This window comes from Esox lucius, chromosome 17, assembly GCF_011004845.1.
Source record: "Esox lucius isolate fEsoLuc1 chromosome 17, fEsoLuc1.pri, whole genome shotgun sequence".
Taxonomy (NCBI): domain Eukaryota; kingdom Metazoa; phylum Chordata; class Actinopteri; order Esociformes; family Esocidae; genus Esox; species Esox lucius.
In genome coordinates this window covers 42,557,680-42,579,903 of record NC_047585.1, presented here as the reverse complement: position 1 = coordinate 42,579,903, position 22,224 = coordinate 42,557,680, and the positions used below count along the sequence as shown (strand labels likewise).

At 43.3% G+C, this 22,224-nt stretch overlaps 1 protein-coding gene across 1 annotated transcript; it reads left to right on the top strand.

The window, feature by feature from the left end:
- Positions 1 to 1,335: 1,335 nt before the first annotated feature.
- Positions 1,336 to 21,797, top strand: vapb (VAMP (vesicle-associated membrane protein)-associated protein B and C). Its single transcript, XM_010880693.4, has 6 exons — positions 1,336 to 1,642; positions 8,345 to 8,497; positions 15,114 to 15,217; positions 17,251 to 17,331; positions 18,242 to 18,424; positions 19,666 to 21,797. The coding sequence occupies exons 1-6, from the start codon at positions 1,585 to 1,587 to the stop codon at positions 19,828 to 19,830; spliced, it is 744 nt and encodes a 247-aa protein (XP_010878995.1). The 5' UTR covers positions 1,336 to 1,584; the 3' UTR covers positions 19,831 to 21,797.
- The last annotated feature ends 427 nt before the right edge of the window (positions 21,798 to 22,224 follow it).

Sequence of the window (22,224 nt, the reverse complement as noted above, 5' to 3'; positions counted from 1 at the left end):
CAACCTGACAACCGCAACATTACAGGAGCACGCGCATTGATAGTGGTTTCAAGTGAACCTGTGTTAAACGCATCATATGAAGATAGGATTGCTGTGGGTATGTTCACATGGTGTGCTAGTTAAGTAGCAGATCATCTTAATCACCCAACAAGATATTAACCCAATAACTGTAGGAAAGTGCAGATTATTTTTAACGCTTTATTCCCAAGTAGATAATAATGTGTTTAGTTGGATTGCCTAAACATGTTAGAGGTACTGTTAGAGGGTTAATTCATGCTAAACAGGCCCATGTATAATGTCATAATTGATTCCTGTTTAAGGATTTGATGTTGGAAATGCCTAAATGTAAAATGTTGGATCTTTAAAAACGTATTCTACTTCTGACTACTGTTTTTTTGGGAAGCTGAATAAAGATATATTGCAAAAGGCTCTAAGTCAAACATGACAATGCCGGTAAGATAGGTAAACCTAAATTTTAAAAATGTGTGACACATTTATTATAATTCATTTTGTGGAGTTTATTGTAACTATCAAAGTAAAAAAAAAACTGGAGTTAACTGCTCCTTTAAAGAGGTGTACCAAAGGGCTGTGTGTGTTTTTTTATAAAAAAAAATTTTAAGTGGAAATTTTTCTCCCACTTAGTGATATCTAACTCACATATGACAACCTGCTCCTTTGCAACTTCCCCTGGACTCAGGACAGTCAATATGCAGATACACTTGTATTCCGAAAGCACATCCAATGCCGTCCTGGTTCTTAACATGCTGCTCGCTCATCCAGGAAGTCTGAGCCGGAATCCTTCTGTGCCGGAAAGAACACACTCCAGAATTCTGCCTTGATTGATCTTGCATGCACCAAAGCCACCACAGAGAGTCACTAGAGTGAGATGAGGCAAGGCAACCCAATTTACTTACCAACCCCCAAACCCAGACAGTGCTGGTCAATAACACAGCCCTGCCTGGAACCCCCAGGCTAATCCCAGGTCCAGATTGTAATCCTTTCTCCACTTTCATAGATATGGTTAGGCTAATCGTCTATAGACACACACATACACATACATTGTATATTCTAAAAATCTATCCATTTGAGTAAACCACTGACAAGTGTAATAATAATAGTCATTTAAGTTTGTTTGGTACATGTGTAATAAACCGTGTAGGTTGAAGAGTAACAACAGTAATGACAGCAGTTGTAGGTTTTTATTTTTTGGAGTGTATCATTTACAAAATGTTAGCCATAACACTGACAACATGATACATGAGAAAGATTGATGACCATGAGACCTTGCCCTCAGACCCCTTGGTTGTAACCGGTCTCGCATCACTCCTCACTGAGTGGCTATGCAGAGGCTGTGACGTTGCACGAAGCCTCTCTCTCACTCCTTTCCTGCTGCATCACAACAGGCGCTAGTAGCTCGGGTAGCACCCTGGCGTTTTTGCATTGACCGAGGGACAGGGGAATTACATAGCTAACTGGCATAATCATATCTCTAAGCATAACACTAGCTATCACCACCACAACAGGAGTAATCTTACGGAAACCACTTACACTGAGATAAATCCCATTGCTTGGAACGGTTGGGACATGGCCAGGCAAGATCAGGTTCTGCTTTTGGAGCCACAGCACGAACTGAAATTCCGAGGTAAGAGAATGAGGGGAGGGCCCAACTTTGAAAGGAGGGGGGAACCATATTTTGGGTGGGGGCTAGTTAGTAAACGGCCCATGCACATATGCCCTTGATTTGTAAAATAATAATACTGAGCTATGGAGGAGTATATTTTTTGAGTCATTGGTTGGCAAATTTGCTTGCGACATTATGCTAGCCGGCTTACATTAGCTAGCTGCGTTACCCAGCAGTATAGGCCTTCTGAAAAGGTAACTCGCTAGCTTACGGTAAATAGTAAGCTATTCCTACAGCTCCTTGACAGGTCTTTGGGAGGAATGTCGAGTTGACATCCTGAGTAACTTGTTAGCTAGGCCGCTTAGTAACGTTAGTGCCTTGTTTCACGTGCACTGTGCAATACCGTCTCTGTAGATTAGTGTATTGTCGTGAATGCCAGACGCCAATTAACTAGCTAGCCTATAATATGTCACTCAGTGTAGGTAGCAATGAATGAAGTCTTGCAAGCACGCTAGCTCACCATGCTAGCTAGGTATTTAGTTCGCTAGCTGTGTCATCTGGATGTTACCCTATCAGATTCTTCTCATCAGTTTTTTAGGTGTTGCTGGAGCTTTTTGGGTGACTAATTTATGGTTAGCAGTACAATACGACGCAGGGCACTTTGTAGTGGAAATTATCAAAATTACAATGTGTCCAGTTAGGTATTCGTCAAGTGACCGAACTGAGTACAGCGTAGGTTTGCCTGAAGCATTTTGAAAATAATAAATAGGTGCTCTTATGCGATACCCCACTGTCATGGCAGTATCCGGCCTTTATTATAAAAGCCTTTAGTCGTGTATGTTTGGTGTAAAAGCATGCTCTTTGTTTTCCTTTAAACAATTGAAACTGAGTCAACAAATGGATACTGTTGGGAAGTAGGCTTACACAAGGACATTTGAAACAAGACAGTCCAATACTGTCAGGGTTTTCACAAACTCAACTCTGCGGACACCCCTCGAGGTCTGCATTGGGACTTCAGGCTTTAACTGTCATGCTAATATTCCTTCGAGTGAAGTCCTACTCATAATTATCTCATAATAGCCTAATTTTTTTTGTTTAGCCCAATTTTGGGGGCTCTTTTTAAAATGAGAATGATTTGGAGCCCAGGACTAGAAAGGTTGAAAACCTTGTCTGGAAGTTTGGTTGCTACTTTATTATTATTATTTTTAAATCTTCTGCTTTGAGCTTGATGTATCAACTTGTGCTTCATGCATAGTCAATGAGCAGTGACATAAGATAATCTAGCACTGAAGTCCTTCTGGCTCAATACATGAGCAGCATTAAAAACAAAATATATTTGGTAAACAATCATCTTACACTGGCACCTGACATCAGTTAACATAAAATACCACGTAACAGCACTGTTCGAGAGAGAGCACTGTGTTAGCTACCAGGTAAATGACATTGGTCTTATACACCCGTGGCATTCAAATCTGGCCCCCTAAGCCAGTTTCAATCCATTTTTTCATTGCAACCCCCTAATCAGGGACTGATTTAGACCGGGGACACCAGGTGGGTGTAATTAATGATGAGGTTAAACAGAAGGCCTAGTCCCTGATTAGGGGGTGGCAATGAAACAATAGTGTTGAACTGGCTTGGAGGACCAGATTTGAATACCATTGCCATACAACTTCCAATTTGCCTTTACCATGCTCCATGAGATATTAAAAGCTTTTAATTCACATCCGTGGATACATGTCTACTCTACAACTTCATCTGGCAGTATATTTGAAAAGTTCTTTGTACTCATTGTTTGCTTTGCAATTCACTAACCAACAGAGGGAACCCGAATGGCTGAATTTGATTCCTGAAATAATTTGATTCGTTACAACTTTCACACATGTGGTGACCAACGTGGTGTGGGATGTTGAGGGTGACTGGTTAAGCTTGGTGTGGGATGTTGAGGGTGACTGGTTAAGCTTGGTGTGGGATGTTGAGGGTGACCGGTTAAGCTTGGTGTGGGATGTTGAGGGTGACCGGTTAAGCTTGGTGGGGGATGTTGAGGGTGACCGGTTAAGCTTGGTGGGGGATGTTGAGGGTGACTGGCTAAGCTTGGTGTGGGATGTTGAGGGTGACCGGTTAAGCTTGGTGTGGGATGTTGAGGGTGACCGGTTAAGCTTGGTGTGGGATGTTGAGGGTGACCGGTTAAGCTTGGTGGGGGATGTTGAGGGTGACCGGTTAAGCTTGGTGGGGGATGTTGAGGGTGACCGGTTAAGCTTGGTGTGGGATGTTGAGGGTGACCGGTTAAGCTTGGTGTGGGATGTTGAGGGTGACCGGTTAAGCTTGGTGTGGGATGTTGAGGGTGACCGGTTAAGCTTGGTGTGGGATGTTGAGGGTGACCGGTTAAGCTTGGTGTGGGATGTTGAGGGTGACCGGTTAAGCTTGGTGTGGGATGTTGAGGGTGACCGGTTAAGCTTGGTGTGGGATGTTGAGGGTGACCGGTTAAGCTTGGTGTGGGATGTTGAGGGTGACCGGTTAAGCTTGTGTTACTGACTAGGACACAAACCATGGTCCTTGACTGTCATTTACCTTCCTGTACAAAGGGAGGCAAATTGTAGCGATCCTTTCTGTATATATGCTACGTTCTTGTATTTTGTAATGATGGATTGCCTGTCTCTACTATTAGCAACATTCTATTCCTAAGCAAAGTGGAGATGAGTAGTCCGAGGTTTGTTAGCCTCCCTGTTTCCATTGCATGGTAACACTTCAATTATTCATTGTGGTCTTTGCCTTGATGACATCAGATCACCTTGCCTCTAATTGCCTATCCAATGGTAGGCCAATAGTGACTGTCATTCCCACTGACTCAAGTTTAAACAAAGCTAGAGTAGTATCGTCATGTATCTGGTTATTTTGTATACATTTTTTTGCCCCCTCCGCTCAAGGTAGCGTACAGACTTGCTCTTACTCAGAGCAAACCATTCAGACAACACGACTGCATCCAGTATGCCCTTCAAAACTCTATTTTTGTAGCTGTACTTTTTTCCCCACCCTTTGGAAAGTATCCCAAGACAAGTTCAGGAAGTTGTAGATCAGGTATTCGGTAGTGCATTTTTCCAATCTTGGCTCAGTGTATGAAGGGAAGTGTCAGTAGCTGTGGATGTTGCGGCTGAAACATTATCTGGAATATTTCTGGCACATGCTAATTTCTCTTCTGATGGAGCTTACTTCCACTACAAAAAACTAGGCAACTTAAAATTCAGTTTAGCTCCATGTTGCTCAATATGAAGTGTCCTTTTGCTTCGTATCCAACTGTTTTTACAAAGTTGACATTATAGCTGACCTGAGGTATTTTTCTGTGGCTATTGTTGAGTAATATGGCTTGTGAGGTCACCTGCTCCCCACAAACTGGATTATTTCAAGTTGTGAAACTTGGAAGAGTTGTTTCGTATTAAGCAATTCCACAACAGCTTGGGTGGTTCAATATCATTTTGAAATGGAACGTGACTTTGGTATTCCTCTACGAGTATCCCGTCCTTCCCCAAGTGTGAGGTATTTCGTCAAGTTGAGTGTGATCTTGAGGTCTGTTAGTGTGGAGGGATTTTACCGAGATAGCCAGGAGGGCAGCTGGTTGGGTGTGGTGGCTTGAGACTCGGGTTCCTAATATCCATTTCCCCCTGGTGCTCAAAATGTCTTCTTGGTCTTCAAGGACAGCCATTAGAGCCTACCTTGACTAGGCCATTTGTATACAATTAAAGATGATTGGAAACAAATTGGCGGTAGTTGGAGACCTCAGTGGATCTGGGTATTTCACACAGTTTTGACCAAATTAAATAAAGCTGTTAAAATATGAAACATTCTTTGATGTGTTTGTGCTTCAGCTTGTTAGGTGACCCCACCCCCAGCAGTAATTTGGTGTTTCCTCCAAAGCCTGCTTTTTATTAGACAGTCCTACTATGCTCAGACTGTGTTAAACGTGTTTGGCACCTTCTATTGTCAGGCTCAATAACTTGTACCCGTCGCCCTGAAGATGCCATTGAAAGGCAAACCAAAAGGCAAAACCGTTCATATGACCCTAAGCTAAGTAAATGTAGTTGTTGGTAAACGTCTTAAAAAATTAAGAGCGTTTGAGTGGCAAGCTAAACTAAACTACTTCAGTGCTGTTACTATGACCCTGTATCAGCTTGAAGCTAGCCTGTGCTGCATGTGAGCAAGGTTTTGCATCTTGAACTATTTGCAGGCCTGCTTACAGCAGCGTTACTCTTCCGAGGCTTTCCCTGGTCCTTATGCCGGCCTAGCCCTCTTCTATTAGTTTAATCCAGCCTATCGATTTAAAGGCCACGTTTTTTTCTTTGTTCTGTAGCACGTTAGCCCTGGGTCATAGCGCTGATAGCTAATCCCCTTCTTAAAGTTAAAGAAAAGCAGCCCTTGTGTTAGTCTTGTGGCTTGTTTACTAGGACCCTGGTATCGATTGTTCAGTGTTCAGTATTACCACAGAGGTATTCATGGAACTTACACTGGACAAAGGGCCCAAAGATGTGTCCAGCTGGAGAAATGCTTTCTAATTATCCTTGGCCTTAATGGCATCAGCTGCTCTACATATTCAAATGAAGGAGAGACATCTTTGACGTAACCCATTGACCTGACTTTTGACAGTAGCAAGAAATTGGTTGTTCTTATGTGATATTTGAGTGGACCTTGGTAGAATCAGATATTGTCCTTGATGCAGATTGGTTAACATAAATCTCATGCTAATGAGAAAGCTTACAGATAATAATTAGAATGACAGTTAGCCTACATGTCAGGTTTTGGGATAATAATACGGTTTGTTACCACCCTCTTGTGTTTGCTACGCTTGCTAGCCTTTCAAAATCTACCAGCCACATTTCTTAAAAAAAAAAAGTTGGGCTACATATTATTCAAGAAAAATGCATTTCTGCCGGGCCTCTGAAAACAGATTTGTCATTGCTCCCTTCCCTGTTGGCTAAGATGGGCACTGTCTGTTGCCACCGCTGTTGTGTGTGTTTGGATAAAATTATAAATGATTTACAGTTCTGCTATGAAGCAAACAGCAGAAAGACTTTGAAAATACCTGTGGCCTGGGGAGATCCTGTTGTCTCAGCCACTGCTTACAGGGCACATTGTACTTCTGCAGTGTGGGTTCATATCCAGCCAGCATCCTTTCAAATAAACCATATTTTGTCTTAAACCCATTGTCTCTTTTTTATAAAGCGAAACAAACGCCTGAAAATGTCTAAAAAGTGAGGAAAAACAGTAATGACAGAATTTGGGCGTGCTATAAATTGCAACTTAAATGTAGTTATCCTTGACTTAATTAAAAATAAAACAATGAAATATTTGCAATGTTTACGCCACTCTATACATAACACTGCTCTATACATTACGGCGCCCTATACATTACGGCGCCCTATACATAATGCTGCTCTATATTTTACGCTGCTTTATACTTAACATCGCTCTATACATTATGGCACCCTATACCTAATGCTGCTCTATATTTTACGCTGCTTTATACATAACATCGCTCTATACATTAAGCTGCTCTATACAGAATATCTCTCTTTACGTTATGCTGCACTTTGTTACGCTGCTCTATACATTACGCCGTTCTATATACGTTGCGCCACTCTATACATAACACAGCTCTATACATTACGGCACCCTATACATAATGCTGCTCTATATTTTACGCTGCTTTAAACATAACATTGCTCTATACATTAAGCTGCTCTATGCATAATCTCTTTTTACGTTATGCTGCACTTTGTTATGCTGCTCTATACATTACGCCGTTCTATATACGTTGCGCCACTCTATACATGACACTGCTCTATACATTACGGCGCTCTATATGTTACTGCTCTCTATACATTGCACCGCTCAATACATAATACCTCTCTATACATGGAGATGAGGTTTTAATCAGATGGTGCTGCGATAAGGGTGTAGGCATCCTTTGGGAACATCCAATAGGAGCGTTAGAATGGGGTTGTTGATTTCTTTAGGCTGGTCATTATGTATGGATGCAACTTTTAAAGGCCCCATCAGCTACTGGTGAAACAGCTTAGGGATTGGGCTTGAGAAACAGACTGATGGAAACATTGACTGTTCATCAATCACATCAAACGTACATTTCTAACCAGGTTTTGAGGGTTCAGCCTTGGAGTGTTTACTTACATTTTCTTTGTGTACAAGAATTTGAGAAATGCCCAGGCTATATTTTGGATACCGATTGGTACAATGCCCATCGGGGAATATTTGCCATGAGTGGATAAGCAACCTAAATAATGAGTTCAAAGATTTCCATATCAACTGTAGGTTGCCCCTTTAACTGTAGGTTGCCCTTTTAACTGTTGGTTGCCCCTTTAACTGTAGGTTGCCCCTTTAACTGTAGGTTGCCCCTTTAACTGTTGGTTGCCCCTTTAACTGTTGGTTGCCCCTTTAACTGTAGGTTGCCCCTTTAACTGTAGGTTGCCCCTTTAACTGTAGGTTGCCCTTTTAACTGTTGGTTGCCCCTTTAACTGTAGGTTGCCCCTTTAAGATAGAGGCTCTGATGTTTTGTCAGTGTACTGGCACTTTCACTGGAAAGTCTGTTAGCTCTGAATACCGCTTGTCCTAATCTGTTTTATTTTTTATTTCAAAAACATTTCACAAAGAAAAGCTTAGAGGCTAGAGTTTCTCTAAGGTTTAATTCTTGGAACCTTCTCCCCCCCACCACCACAGGCCCCTTCTCGGACGTGGTCAACACCACCCTAAAGCTCTCCAACCCCACAGACCGGAATGTGTGCTTCAAAGTCAAGACAACTGCCCCGCGCCGATACTGCGTCCGGCCAAACAGTGGAGTCATCGACGCCGGCACCTCAATCAATGTCTCCGGTACGTACAGTCATGGCACCCTTCATTTAATGAACGCACCATTTCTCCTATAGGAAAACTGCTGAAATTCAAGGATCTCTTGTTATCCAAATATTTAATTCTTTGTTTTGGAGTTGAACAAATCCCCCCCCCAAAATATATCTTAATCATTTACAAAATTCTTCATTCCACAAATAAATCGTAAAAGGGCCCCAGCTAATATTATTGTCACCTTCTAGGCGTAGTTAGAAATACTTAGATTTCACATAGGTAATTCTCCTTTGGTTTGGAATTGAACTCCTCTGGGTAAGTAGCAGACAACCTCAAAATCACAAATTCAACCAGGGTTGAATATGGAGGAAACATTATCCTGTTTTGTCCCTCTGTGTACCACAATGAGCATGGAGAGAAGCAAGGAAACCATAGCATTGCCATAGGAGGTCAGTCTCCAGACTGTAGCTAAGCATCTGAAGGTTATAAGTCCATCGTTGGGGATCATAATGGTCCTATTTCGACCAAATGTAATTGTATCACAAAGTTTAAGGCCTATGCAACTCTAGCCAACCTCTCTGGACGTGGCAGCAAGATAATGTGGTGGGAGACGTGTATGCGCTTATGCGCACACGTTGGTCATCATGCGTGCTTGTGGTTGGTGGAGCGGGGGGCGGCTTTGATGAGAATTGTTGCTTTGCTCCGCAGTTCTACGCAGTTGTTTGGCTCCGACTCGTATGTGGAAACATTACAGTATTATTATGATTTTAATTGTGGTGGAAACCGGGACAATTTGGTAATGAATGTCGGATGCCGGGACATTTTAGTGTTTGACAAATATTTGTCGGGACCCGGAACATCCGGCTTGAAACCGGGACGTTTGGTCACTGTACAGTAACACTGGCTTAATACTCGTTCGTGTTACAAAAGAGCGAGCGCGCATATGGAGGAAGCAGTTTGGTAGACACGCAATACATATTTATCAACACAAAACATTGAGTTCATTGGATGGAGGAGTCTAAAAAAGCTGGTTAGCTAAGCTAGCTAAATGCTATTTGCTTAACACACCGTTTTTTGCATTCTCAACCGCCATAGATTCAATATCTAAACTTCACGCAGAGTTCTAGTCACCATGGTGACAAGGTGGATAACTATGTTATTCTGTCCCTGGGCAAGACAGTTAACTGCTGTAAGTCTGATCTTAGCATGCTTATGTAGTCAAATAGTGGTCAGAAAGAGAAACTCCCATTTCAATGCTTTCCTCCGTTTTCTTTTGGCTAGCTGTATGGACCTCTCTCTGCCCCCCCCTCCCCCCAACAGCTGTGTACTCACCTTGGTGCTGCTCAATCAGGGAGACTCCACTAATTAGAATTTCCCGCCTCTGCCAGAACGGCTATTTGCTACCACCAACTCCTTTTACACTGTCAGTTTTTTTTTAGCAGTGTCTCGCTTTTCAGCTAGTCAGGACAGGGACGTGTTGCGGGTGACAAACAACCCCAGTTCTGACAACCCTGACAGGGACCTTACCTCTATTTGTAAAGCAGCACCTCAAGTCAGTGTGGAAATTCACTTTGTCTCTCCGAACGAAAGGTAACACTGATACAGGATACCTAAAATCCCATATGTGTGATTTCCAGGCTTTACTGGAGATGCACACTGAGCTTTGAAGCTTAAAGCAAGTGAAACGTTATATGTTGAATGCACATGGCAGAAATGCCTGACTTGATTGGTGTTGTGCCGTGTTAAATGGGAAACTATGTGGCATGGATTTCTCAAAATCAGAGAAAGGGGCTTTGTGTCAACAAATTGATCTACTCTGTGTGGAAGTCGATGGTCTTAATTGTCTCATGAATGACTTTTAAGCCCTCCAGACATTTCAAAAATCTGCTGTAAGACTACTCAAACATTTGTGTTCAATTCTCTTCCTAATGGCTGGCCGATGTTTTGCCAACTATTTTGCTAGCACACATTATTGTTTAATGTTATTGTTGTGAGCGATCCAGTAATGACAGCATGAGCAGATCCATATGAGGGATGTTGAAGTTGCTTAATGAGTCATCTCGCTTCATCAGTATGATACATCTGGTTAGTTAAAAGAAATATCCACAGCTGTTTATTGAGATGCAGTGCCTCAAGACCATATATCTCAGTAAACCACAAGGGAATATTAACCAGTTGCAGATATTGCTTCTTTATTTTACGTCTTGCCATTTAGTACAAAGTGAATACACACAGTTAGATACATTTCGTAACAATTGTAACTACACAGTCCTTAGGCTAACAATATTTTTTCTGCGCACAAAGGCTATCAAGTAAAATGCATAATTGGAATGATTGACATTTGTTTTTTGGGCGGGGGCAGTATTTCCACTGTGTTTATTTAGCTGTGGCATTGCGCCATGACAAAGTCGTTGTCGACACGCCAAAGGCGCCTCCAGGCGCAGTTTGAAGATGCAAGAACAAGTCCACATTTACTTTCCCTCTGCCAACAAGCAAGTTGGCTAATGAACAGAAAAACCGTGCAACCCCGTAGTAGAATTCAATAGTTTATTGCGGCCGTGTGATTCTACCCTCCTGGCATGCTGACAGTTCCCCGTGGAGCGGTGCGCATTGTTCAGTTCCTTCAGCGGTTAGAGGGATTGGTGTTGGGCAGCGTTCGGCTGTGTCATGGCAATAGTGGAACCCGATGAGGAACACAGTGAGGGAACACGATGAGGAACACGGTGAGGGAACACAGTGAGGTAAAACGATGAGGAACACGCTGAGGGAACACAATGAGGTAAAACATGAGGAACAAGTGAGGGAACACAATGAGGTAAAACGATGAGGAACAAGTGAGGGAACACAATGAGGTAAAACGATGAGGTACATGAGGAATGGCCATAGTTTCATATGGAACATTACAAAGTTGGGAGCGGTGAAAAGATTTATGAAAAATGTAATTTTATGGTTGATCTGTCTAAGTCCTGCCTGTTTGCCCATCCAAATCACTTAGGGATAACTTGTCTATGAGAAGGGAATGGAAAGCAGTGCCCCACTGGAATCTGACAATGGGAATTCTGTGGTGTTGAAATTTCTGGACTGCTCTGTCTTGTAGTAACTGAACAGATGAAGAGCAATTTACCATGAACATGAACCAATATCAATTTTCATAAATAGTTGAAGGACTGAGGGGGGTACACTAGCTTGGATCTGGTAAAATAATGAGTGGGTTTGTGCCCAATTTCCTATTTATATTTAGTATATAAATAATATATGTATAAGAAAATCGTCATATTGACACATTTAATTTAAATTGCAGGGGTTTTATTCACTAATATTCGAAAAGTTTGTTAAAGCTTTGCTACAAATGTATTAAGTCACAGAAAGAGTGGTGTTTGTCATTACACAGAGCAAGCTAACTATTTTTATTTGGTTTGATAGCCATTATCCTTTATGCTGTGTTATAAATTGTCCAGATTGTGTGCATGGTGGATTATCTAGATAAACAGTAATAGACTTTGGTGTTTTTTTGGTCACATGAAAAAAGCTGTTTGCCAATTTCAACATTGTCACTGTTGAATCTTGTGGAAAAGTGGATGAAAGCACTGCGTTCAGGAAACATTGACAATCAGGTGGATTATTACAGTTGTACAGGTGCTGGTCATAAAATAAGAATATCATCAAAAAGTTGATTCATTTCAGTAATTCCATTCAAAAAGTGAAACTTGTATAATGTATACATTCATTACACACAGACTGATATATTTCAAGTGTTTATTTCTTTACATTTTTATGATTATAACTGACAACCAATGAAAACCCCAAATTCTGTATCTCAGAAAATTTGAATATTGTGAAAAGGTTCAATATTGAAGACACCTGGTGCCACACTCTAATCAGCTAATTAACCCAAAACACCTGTAAAGCCCTTTAAATGGTCTCTCAGTCTAGTTCTGTAGGCAACACAATCATGGGGAAGACTGCTGACTTGACAGCTGTCCAAAAGACGACCATTGACACTTTGCACAAGGAGGGCAAGACACAAAAGGTCATAGCTAAAGAGGCTGGCTGTTCACTGAGCTCTGTGTCCAAGCACATTAATAGAGAGGCGAAGGGAAGGAAAAGATGTGGTAGAAATAAGTGTACAAGCAATAGGGATAACCGCACCCTGGAGAGGATTGTGAAACAAAACCCATTCAAAAATGTGGGGGAGATTCACAAAGAGTGGACTGCAGCTGGAGTCAGTGCTTCAAGAACCACCACGAACAGACGTATGCAAGACATAGGTTTCAGCTGTCGCATTCCTTGTGTCAAGCCACTCTTGAACAAGACACAGCGTCAGAAGCGTTTCTCCTGGCCTAAAGACAAAAAGGACTGGACTGCTGCGGAGTTATGTTCTCTAATGAAAGTACATTTTGCATTTCCTCTGGAAACCAAGATCCCAGAGTCTGGAGGAAGAGAGGAGAGGCACAGAATCCACGTTGCTTGAAGTCCAGTGTAAAGTTTCCACAGTCAGTGATTGTTTGGGGTGCCATGTCATCTGCTGGTGTTGGTCCACTGTGTTTTCTGAGGTCCAAGGTCAACGCAGCCGTCTACCAGGAAGTTTTAGAGCACTTCATGCTTCCTGCTGCTTACCAACTTTATGGAGATGCAGATTTCATTTTCCAACAGGACTTGGCACCTGCACACTGTGCCAAAGCTACCAGTACCTGGTTTAAGGACCATGGTATCCCTGTTCTTAATTGGTCAGCAAACTCGCCTGACCTTAAGCCTATAGAAAATCTATGGGGTATTGTGAAGAGGAAGATGTGATACGCCAGACCCAACAATGCAGAAGAGCTGAAGGCCACTATCAGAGCAACCTGGGCTCTCATAACACCTGAGCAGTGCCACAGACTGATCGACTCCATGCCACGCCGCATTGCTGCAGTAATTCAGGCAAAAGGAGCCCCAACTAAGTATTGAGGGCTGTACAGGCTCATACTTTTCATGTTCATACTTTTCAGTTTGCCAACATTTCAAAAAATCTTTTTTTTGTATTGGTCCTAAGTAATATTCTAATTTTCAGAGATACTCAATTTGGGATTTTCATTAGTTGTCAGTTATTATCATCACAATTAAAAGAAATGAACATCTGAAATATATCAGTCTGTGTGTAATGTATGAATATAATATACAAGTTTCACTTTTTGAATGGAATCACTGAAATAGATCAACTTTTTGATGATATTCCAATTTTATGACCAGCACCTGTATTTTTGCCTGGTCTTCAGGGACCAAATTAATTATGGGGAGGAAAGAAAAGCCCTTTTTACTTCCATTTCTGTTTCTAATGTCTCCATTTAGTCAACAACCAGTCAGGGAAAACTAGCAAATTAGTATATAATGTTTTATGACCTCTCTGAATATTAGCAAATTGGATTCAATGTTTTTATGTTTAACAGCAGTGCATGGAGCTCTGATAGGGCTGCTCTGATTTTGTAGTTCAGTGTCTTTTAAGATTTGTCTTTCGGTTGTTAATTGCGCCTCATGAATGTGCATGATTTCCTCCCCTCGCTCCTGGAATATTGTCCCTTTGGAACCCAGGTGGATGGTGGTATAGACCGCGGCAGGACGTTCTCGGTCTGTTTCAGCCGTCTGTTTTTGGTTTGCAGTATTGCTCTGGCTTGATTGCTGTAATGGGGCATAAGATCCTTGGCGAGGCTGCCTGTACTCTGGGGAGAAGCACCATGTGCCGTGAATGAGCGCCGTCCCAGTAGCCACATCTGAGAGCGCGAGCACTGGCTTTGAAATTAAGAGGTCATTTGTTTTTAATGAAAATTACCCCCCCCCCCCCCCAAAAAAAAAGAGCACACAGTCAGCATTGATGTTAAACACGAAGTCCTTTGAATTTGCATGGATTACCCATCAATACCCACCCCTCCCCCCCCTCCGCCGAAAGCAGTTGAGACGGAGACATGAGAAAGCCGTCACTGTAAATCAGGGAGAAGGCCTCTTGGCCACTGGAATGACATCAGATAATGCGCCATTGGACGACGTGACGATATGATGACATGAAGAATATTCCCACTCACACCTGTTTTCTGTTAGAGCAATATGAACCATTACAATGAGGAACGACTAAGCCGTTTGATAGATTGTCCTCAGGGGTGTCAGGGGGGTTCTGTAGATCAATCAGTGTTTCGCTGTCATGGTAACAGAAACGAATGGCAGCGTGTTCCTTTCAAAGTGCGTCGTTTTTTGAGCCGGTCTGGGTGTGTGAGCGCGTTGTTTATGGCCCCACCGCTAAATGACCTGTTGATACTTCCTTCTAATCCATGCACTTCTGAAACACCAAATTATGGAACCGGTCTTTCTGCTCCGTCTTATCGCGCTCGGGCCATGCACGTGCCTTCCGCTGTTTTTGGAGTACCCGAGACAACCCGGTCCGACTTGGTCCAGAGTTGGAACCAGTTGAGATCCGCTGAATTGGGACCGACCGTGGCAGAACCTTTTAAAAGGGGCAAGTCCCGGTGATTCCTTCGTCTTCATGTCTTCCGGTGGGTGATTGGAACTGGGTCAAAGAACCCGGCGTTTGTGCCGTTTGGTGTTGATGTGTGTTTAATGTTCGTGGACGCCCTTGTGGGACCGCTTATGTTGTCCTCTGCTGGGTCCTGTCTTACAGTGATGCTGCAGCCCTTCGACTACGACCCCAATGAGAAAAGCAAACACAAGTTTATGGTGCAGTCCATGCTGGCTCCCCCTGAGATGACCGACATGGAGGGAGTGGTGAGTGTCCTCACACACATACATGCACATTTATGCATGCCCATACGCACAAACATGAGCACACAATAGAAGAAATCAACAGGACACAATAAAAATATGATGGGCCAATAAAAATAACTGACATTATTACCTGACCGCTCCTACTGATTTCACTAATATATTGTGTTGACATTTTACTCACTGACTGTATCACAAACATACAGACGATTAATAACCTAGCAACAAACATAAAGCCTGAGTAATAACCTAGCAACAAACATACAGCCTGAGTATTGACCAAGCAATAAACATACAGCCTGAGTAATAACCGAGCAACAAACATAAAGCCTGAGTAATGACCTAGCAACAAACATACAGCCTGAGTAATGACCTAGCATCAAACATAAAGCCTGAGTATTGACCTAAAAACAAACATACAGCCTGAGTATTGATATAGCAACAAACATAGAGCCTGAGTAACTACCTAGCAACAAACATGAAGCCAGATTAATTACCTAGCAACAAACATGGAGCCCGAGTAATTACCTAGCAACAAACATGGAGCCCGAGTAATTTCGTAGCAACAAACATGGAGCCCGAGTATTGACCTAGCAACAAACATAGAGCCCGAGTAATGACCTAGCAACAAACATAGAGCCCGAGTAATGACCTAGCAACAAACATAGAGCCTGAGTATTGATCTAGCAACAAACATAGAGCCCGAGTATTGACCTAGCAACAAACATACAGCCTGAGTACTGACCTAGCAACAACCATACAGCCTGAGTATTCAGCTAGCAGCAAACATAAAGCCTGAGTATTGACCTTGCAACAAACATACAGCCTGAGTACTGACCTAGCAACAAACATACCAACAGCGCAGCAATATCCGCTGTTTGTGTGTGGTCTTGTTCTGGTCTTGTGTTTTCTCAACAATGACAGGGCTCTTGGGAATCTTTTTTGATATTCCTTTCAGACTAACACACATTAGGAATGGTGAGAAATGGTTTTGCGCAAGACTCTTGATTATGACAGAACAGAAAGGCTGGATAAACATTTCACACTAGGGGAGTTGGAGAACAATGGAAAACAAATGTCTCCATGGTTCCCCCTGTCGTGGCTGACTAGCGTTGGCGGTGGACCAATCAGAGGGCTTTTATTAGCATGGGAAACACTGAACCAAGCAAAATAAAACAACAACAATAAACATCCAAAACGCTCTGGCAGATGATACCTTTCAAGAGTATAACATTAAATATACATTCGATGTCTCTCAGTGGACGTGAGCGTGGTGGACATGACGTGAGCGTGGTGGACATGACGTGAGCGTGGTGGACATGACGTGAGCGTGGTGGACATGACGTGAGCGTGGTGGACATGACATAGTGGACATGACTTGAGCGTGGTGGACATGACATGAGCGTGGTGGACATGACGTGAGCGTGGTGGACATGACATGAGCGTGGTGGACATGACGTGAGCGTGGTGGACATGACGTGAGCATGGTGGACATGACATGAGCGTGGTGGACATGACGTGGTGGACATGACGTGAGCATGGCGGACATGACATGACGTGGTGGACATGACGTGAGCGTGGTGGACATGACATGGTGGACATGACGTGAGCGTGGTGGACATGACGTGAGCGTGGTGGACATGACGTGAGCGTGGTGGACATGACGTGAGCGTGGTGGACATGACATGGTGGACATGACGTGAGCGTGGTGGACATGACGTGAGCGTGGTGGACATGACGTGAGTGTGGTGGACATGACATGAGCGTGGTGGACATGACGTGAGCGTGGTGGACATGACGTGAGCGTGGTGGACATGACATGGTGGACATGACGTGAGCGTGGTGGACATGACATGACGTGGTGGACATGACGTGAGCGTGGTGGACATGACGTGAGCGTAGTGGACATGACATGGTGGACAGGGAGATGCTTTTTCAGGGTAGCGTCAGGCCCAGCTTCAGAGGGTAAGTTCTTCCTGCTCCAACCCCTGACCTCTTCATCCTCTGTCCCCCGTCTTCCTCCTCCATGTTTGTAGTGGAAGGAGGCAAAGCCGGAGGAGCTGATGGACTCCAAGCTGAGGTGTGTTTTTGAGCTGCCGGCGGAGAATGATAAAACGGTGAGTGGGACCCTCTCCTCATGTTATTTTATCTCTCTCTGTCTTTATATCTCTCTCTGTCTTTATATCTCTCTGTCTTTATATCTCTATCTCTTCATATCTCTCGCTGTTTTCATATCTCTCTCTCTTTATATCTCTCTCGGTCTCTATCTCCCACTCTGTCTCTCCCTTGGTGTACATCTTTCTCATCATGTCTCTTCTCTCAGTCTCCTCCATTTACTCTTTCAGTACTGTTCGGTCCCCATCTTATTATGTGAGCCCCTTGCTTTCTTCTCTTTCACTCTCACGCCCCCTCTCTCCCACAGACACACACACACACACACGTTTTTTCTCCCTATGGCTCCGCCTCGCTCGTCTGGAGATTGTGTGTAAAATGGCTGCATGCCTGTCATCAGTACCGTGTGTTATGGAGGCAGGGTCCCAGCCGAGGGTCCCTGGGCCACTCTGACTGTTCAACGTGTTTATTATTGTTCTGATTACACTGTAAACCACACGCAGCTGTTCCGAGATCACTTTCCACCGGGATGAGCAGAAAATATGAGCCCCGCTAAACAAAGCCAAGAGGACACCGGGCGGTGGCGGCTGTTGTGGTGAGAGGGTAGCCACGGGTAGCAGGGGCATCTTCGGTGCTGGGAGATCAGTGTCTGTCCATGGTGGACTGGGGATTTGCTGTGTGTGTGTGTGTTGTAACTCTGCCGTGTGGAGTACCTGGCCCAATCAGACAACCTTCACCAAAGATACCACTCAGGACTTCAGATTTAAAAGTATTTTCTGCCGATTTCCAGAAGTCCTGGTTGGAGGATTCTCAGATTTCTTGCTTATTCTTTCAACCCAAGATTTCTGGAAAAGCTGAGAATTTCACGACCCAAATGGCAACGTTAAAATAAACCTATCCTTTCTCCGCCTCCAGCACCACGACGTGGATTCCAACAAAATAATGTCATCCAACCTGCTCAAGTCAGAGTCCTCTACGCTGTCCATGAAGTCAATGAGCTCCACCCTGGATGACAACGAGGTCAAGAAGGTCATGGAAGAGTGTAAGAGGTTGCAGACGGAGGCCCAGCGACTACGGGAGGAAAACAAACAGATCCGGGTGAGAAGCAGCAGGCATTAAACTAATGTTTTCAGGAGGATTTTAAATGTTTAGCTTGTTGGGCGGCCATTTTAGCTTGGCACTGTAGCTGGTGTGTTTTCCGGAATTCTTTGTCGGTTAATCAGTTAAAGGGGGCGCTGTGGGAATCAGAGAACAATACAGCCAACACCCTAATACTTCTCTGTTCTTCTGGAAACCGAGATTTATTACACGCCCCGCAAAAGTACGCAGAAAGGGGGTGGAGTTGGGGGTGTGACGGGGATGAGTCAGACTCGGACGAAGCACAGTTTCCCGTCAACTCGCTTTTAAGTAGTGCCAGTGGCGGCTCCCATCTCAGGGCCCAGATTAAACTAGCAGAACCCCTGGGCTGCTGGGAAATTACGTGTGTTGAAAGCAGGCGCCTGGCGGAGTCCATGGGGCATTCTGCAGCCATTGAAACATCCATTTTGAGATGAGTGAAAGACATCTTTGACTAAGGGATGTTGGCCTTTGGAGTATGTGGATAATACTGGAGGTTATTACGGCGCGTTCCATTTGTACTCGGAGGTCGTAATTTCCGAGTTCCAAGTCGGAAGTTTCAACTGGAACGCCCCCTCAAATCGGAATTCCAACTCGGAAAGTTGGAGCAACCCCACTAGCCCCGAGTTCGTAATCCAAGATGGCAGCACCCTATGCCATTTAGCAGACTAGTGTTATAAATTATATAGGAAAATTATGTTTATAGTTACGTTAGAATATTCTGAAGAGCACTCGTCTGTCCAGGTTACAAGTTAGTTTACCAGTTATGGAATGGCCAATTATAAAGTGTTCTACACAATGAAATACAATGAAAAACATTATATATATATATATATATATATATATATATATATATATATTCCGAAAGGGCAAGCACAACAAAGGCTTTAATGGGGGCCTTCAATCATTTTTTCCGACTTGGACTTTTGTAGTGCAATCCACTTGGGTTAACTCGGGGGTGACGTCATTCCCAGTTCCAAGGTAAATGGAACGTGGGATTAATCAATTTCCCATCCACCTCTCTCTCTCTTTCTCTCTCTCTCTCTCTCTGTCTGTCTGTCTCTCTGTCTGTCTCTCTGTCTGTCTGTCTCTCTGTCTGTCTCTCTGTCTGTCTGTCTGTCTGTCTGTCTCTCTGTCTGTCTGTCTGTCTCTCTGTCTGTCTGTCTCTCTGTCTGTCTGTCTGTCTTCCCATCCCACCGTTCTCGGTGTCTCCACCCCTGTAGGAAGACGATGGCATGCGGATGAGGAAGAGCAACGTGATGTCCTCGCAGCACTCCGCCCACTCCTCTCACTCTGTGGTGAAGGATGAGGGGCTGAGCATTCGCACGATGGCCCTCATCGTCCTATTCTTCGTGGTCGGGGTCATAATCGGCAAGTTGGTCTTGTAAGAGCGAACCGCTAGCAAGCACCGTGTGAGACATGGCCAACCGCATGCTTTCTGGGGGATTGAAACACAACGGATTTTGGATTCTTTTGGGGTTCAGAAATGCCATATCAGTGGGGTAGTTTTGAAATTGTTCATTTATGTTCAAATAAAAAAGGGAGATAAAAAAAATAAATCCATGTTATGAACAAACCAACGAGAGAGAGAGAAAAAAACAACGACTTGTTACAAAGTATTGCCTCTTTGATCATAAGGTAATTATTCTGGCCTTTCGAATGCTTCCACCACTTTGATGTCATGGGGTGTAGGAGGGAGTTACGTTGTGGATAGTAATTATAAGGAAAGAGTTTTCTGAAGAGCAGTCGGGGGGGGGGGCGTGATAAGTCCTTTAGCGTAGTGTGAATGTCGTTTTCACGTATTATTGTTTCTTTTCCCAAGAGGCTGGTGGGTGTAGTCTTTGTATGGTATCGATTGGAACCCTTTTGTAAAGTAACGGTGATGTAGAGTCCTGTAGACAATGACTGAGAGGGAGGGGCTTCAGAAGTAAAAGCGTTGTTACACACAGGGCTATGTTTGTCCCAGCTGACACCCCCTCCATCTCTGTCCGAGAAAAGAACATTTCTCCCCTCACCTTTGACAAATAACCCCATTGGATGTTGATACTTGATTGCATGTGTCCACAAAAGAGCAGTGGATTTTTTCCAGGACTTTCTTAGTTTAATTGCTAAATCTTTGTGTTGTTTCTTTTCAGCCGTGGGTTTGCACAGCTCAATCTACTGATCTTTTGTCCTTTTTTTTTCTTCACATTTTTTTTCCATTCTTATTTTAACTTTCAATTTCAAATGAAATCTCTCTCTAAATGATGCAGCTAAATTAACGTTTGGGGGTGGGTCAATGAGTCTGCGGTTATTGGATGTAAGCCTTTTTTTGCCTTGTGATCGCTCTTGGCAAGTTATATAGTTAGTGGCAGGAAGGAAGTGACAAAATGGGAGGAAATGTTCATGCGGTGGTAAATTGGTTTTGGTGCAGTTTTCCCCAACGATGATGGGCTAGTTTGATGTCAAGTGTCGGCCTATGGGTTATTGCTCATTACGTCAGGGATAATGCTCTGTTTCTGCTCTTTTGTTGTCTTCTGTGTTTCCGAAGCCATGCATTTTTCTTGACCTGGTTCGGGGCAGAAAATGTATGTCAGTCATCATCTGAATGGTTCATGCCGTCAACTAGCCAACCTGTGACTGTCCACGCAACTCTTAAAGAACACTTTCAACCCGTGTGGTCATCGGTTTCGTCCGCCCCACTAAGGTCGATTCATGACCAGTTCACTGTTTAGGTCAGTGCTGCGCTGAAGTCATGTTCATTTTAATGCACTATATGCTCAAGAATGTTTCCCCCCCAGTATCTATCCATGTAACTGTGTTTTGTTTGTGGACGTTTCTCTGCATTTAATTCACGAGAACCGAATGCATATGAAAGCTGTATCCTGAAGGGACCATTCTTAACTTCCTGTTTGTGATTCAGTCTCCACTATTTGAACAACAGGAAATATGTTGGGGATTCACTAGGAGAAAAAGAAGTCACTCAATTTCTTTCATCTCACTCTTGCATATTATGGATTTTAAACAAAATAGCTTGCTGGTGGAGGTCTGTAGATGAGGAAAGACAGTGTAACCTACTGTATTAATCTTTATGTATGTGGAGGATGACTTGTTGCTTAGAGGGAGGGCTGAATAGGCCTGAGCTGAGATACTGTCCCGAGGGGGGTTGTGAAAACACTAAAATGTCCCTGTCCTGGAGGATCTCACCATCAATGTGATTCCTGTAAGCAGTTGGCTGACTGTTTTCTATGTATATAAATAAATAAGTAAAAGAAAAAATAATATTCCTAGATAAGGAGTCTATGGTGTATAAAGACCAAACTGGTTGGACTATGTAGCATCTTAATAAATTAAATGAATAAAGCCCCTACCTAAATCTGTGTCAGGTTATTTTCTCTGCTCAGTGAGCCAACCGTTCCAAGCTTGTCGTACTGTCTAAAGAAGCCGAGTGACACGTCCAGTGACCACTTGAATCTAGCTGTCATCAGTAAATGTGCAAATTGTTTGCCGTCTGTCTAGCTCATCTTTTCCCAGGGAGGACAGTTGGATGACTGCACATTCATGGTCAAGGGATTTCTGCATTAAATATTGGAGAGTGAAATGTCACCTTAAATGACTGTTTTCCATCACAGCCAATAAACTACAGCTACATCAACAAAAACGTGTTCATTTTTTTTTAAATGCTTTATTTGGCTGCAGGTCCCACAGTGTTCTTTGAATGCAATATTTATCTTCAGTAATCAATAACCATTTGCCTTTTAATGTGTGGTGGTGCTGAATGAGAAGTTGTTTTATTCATATTC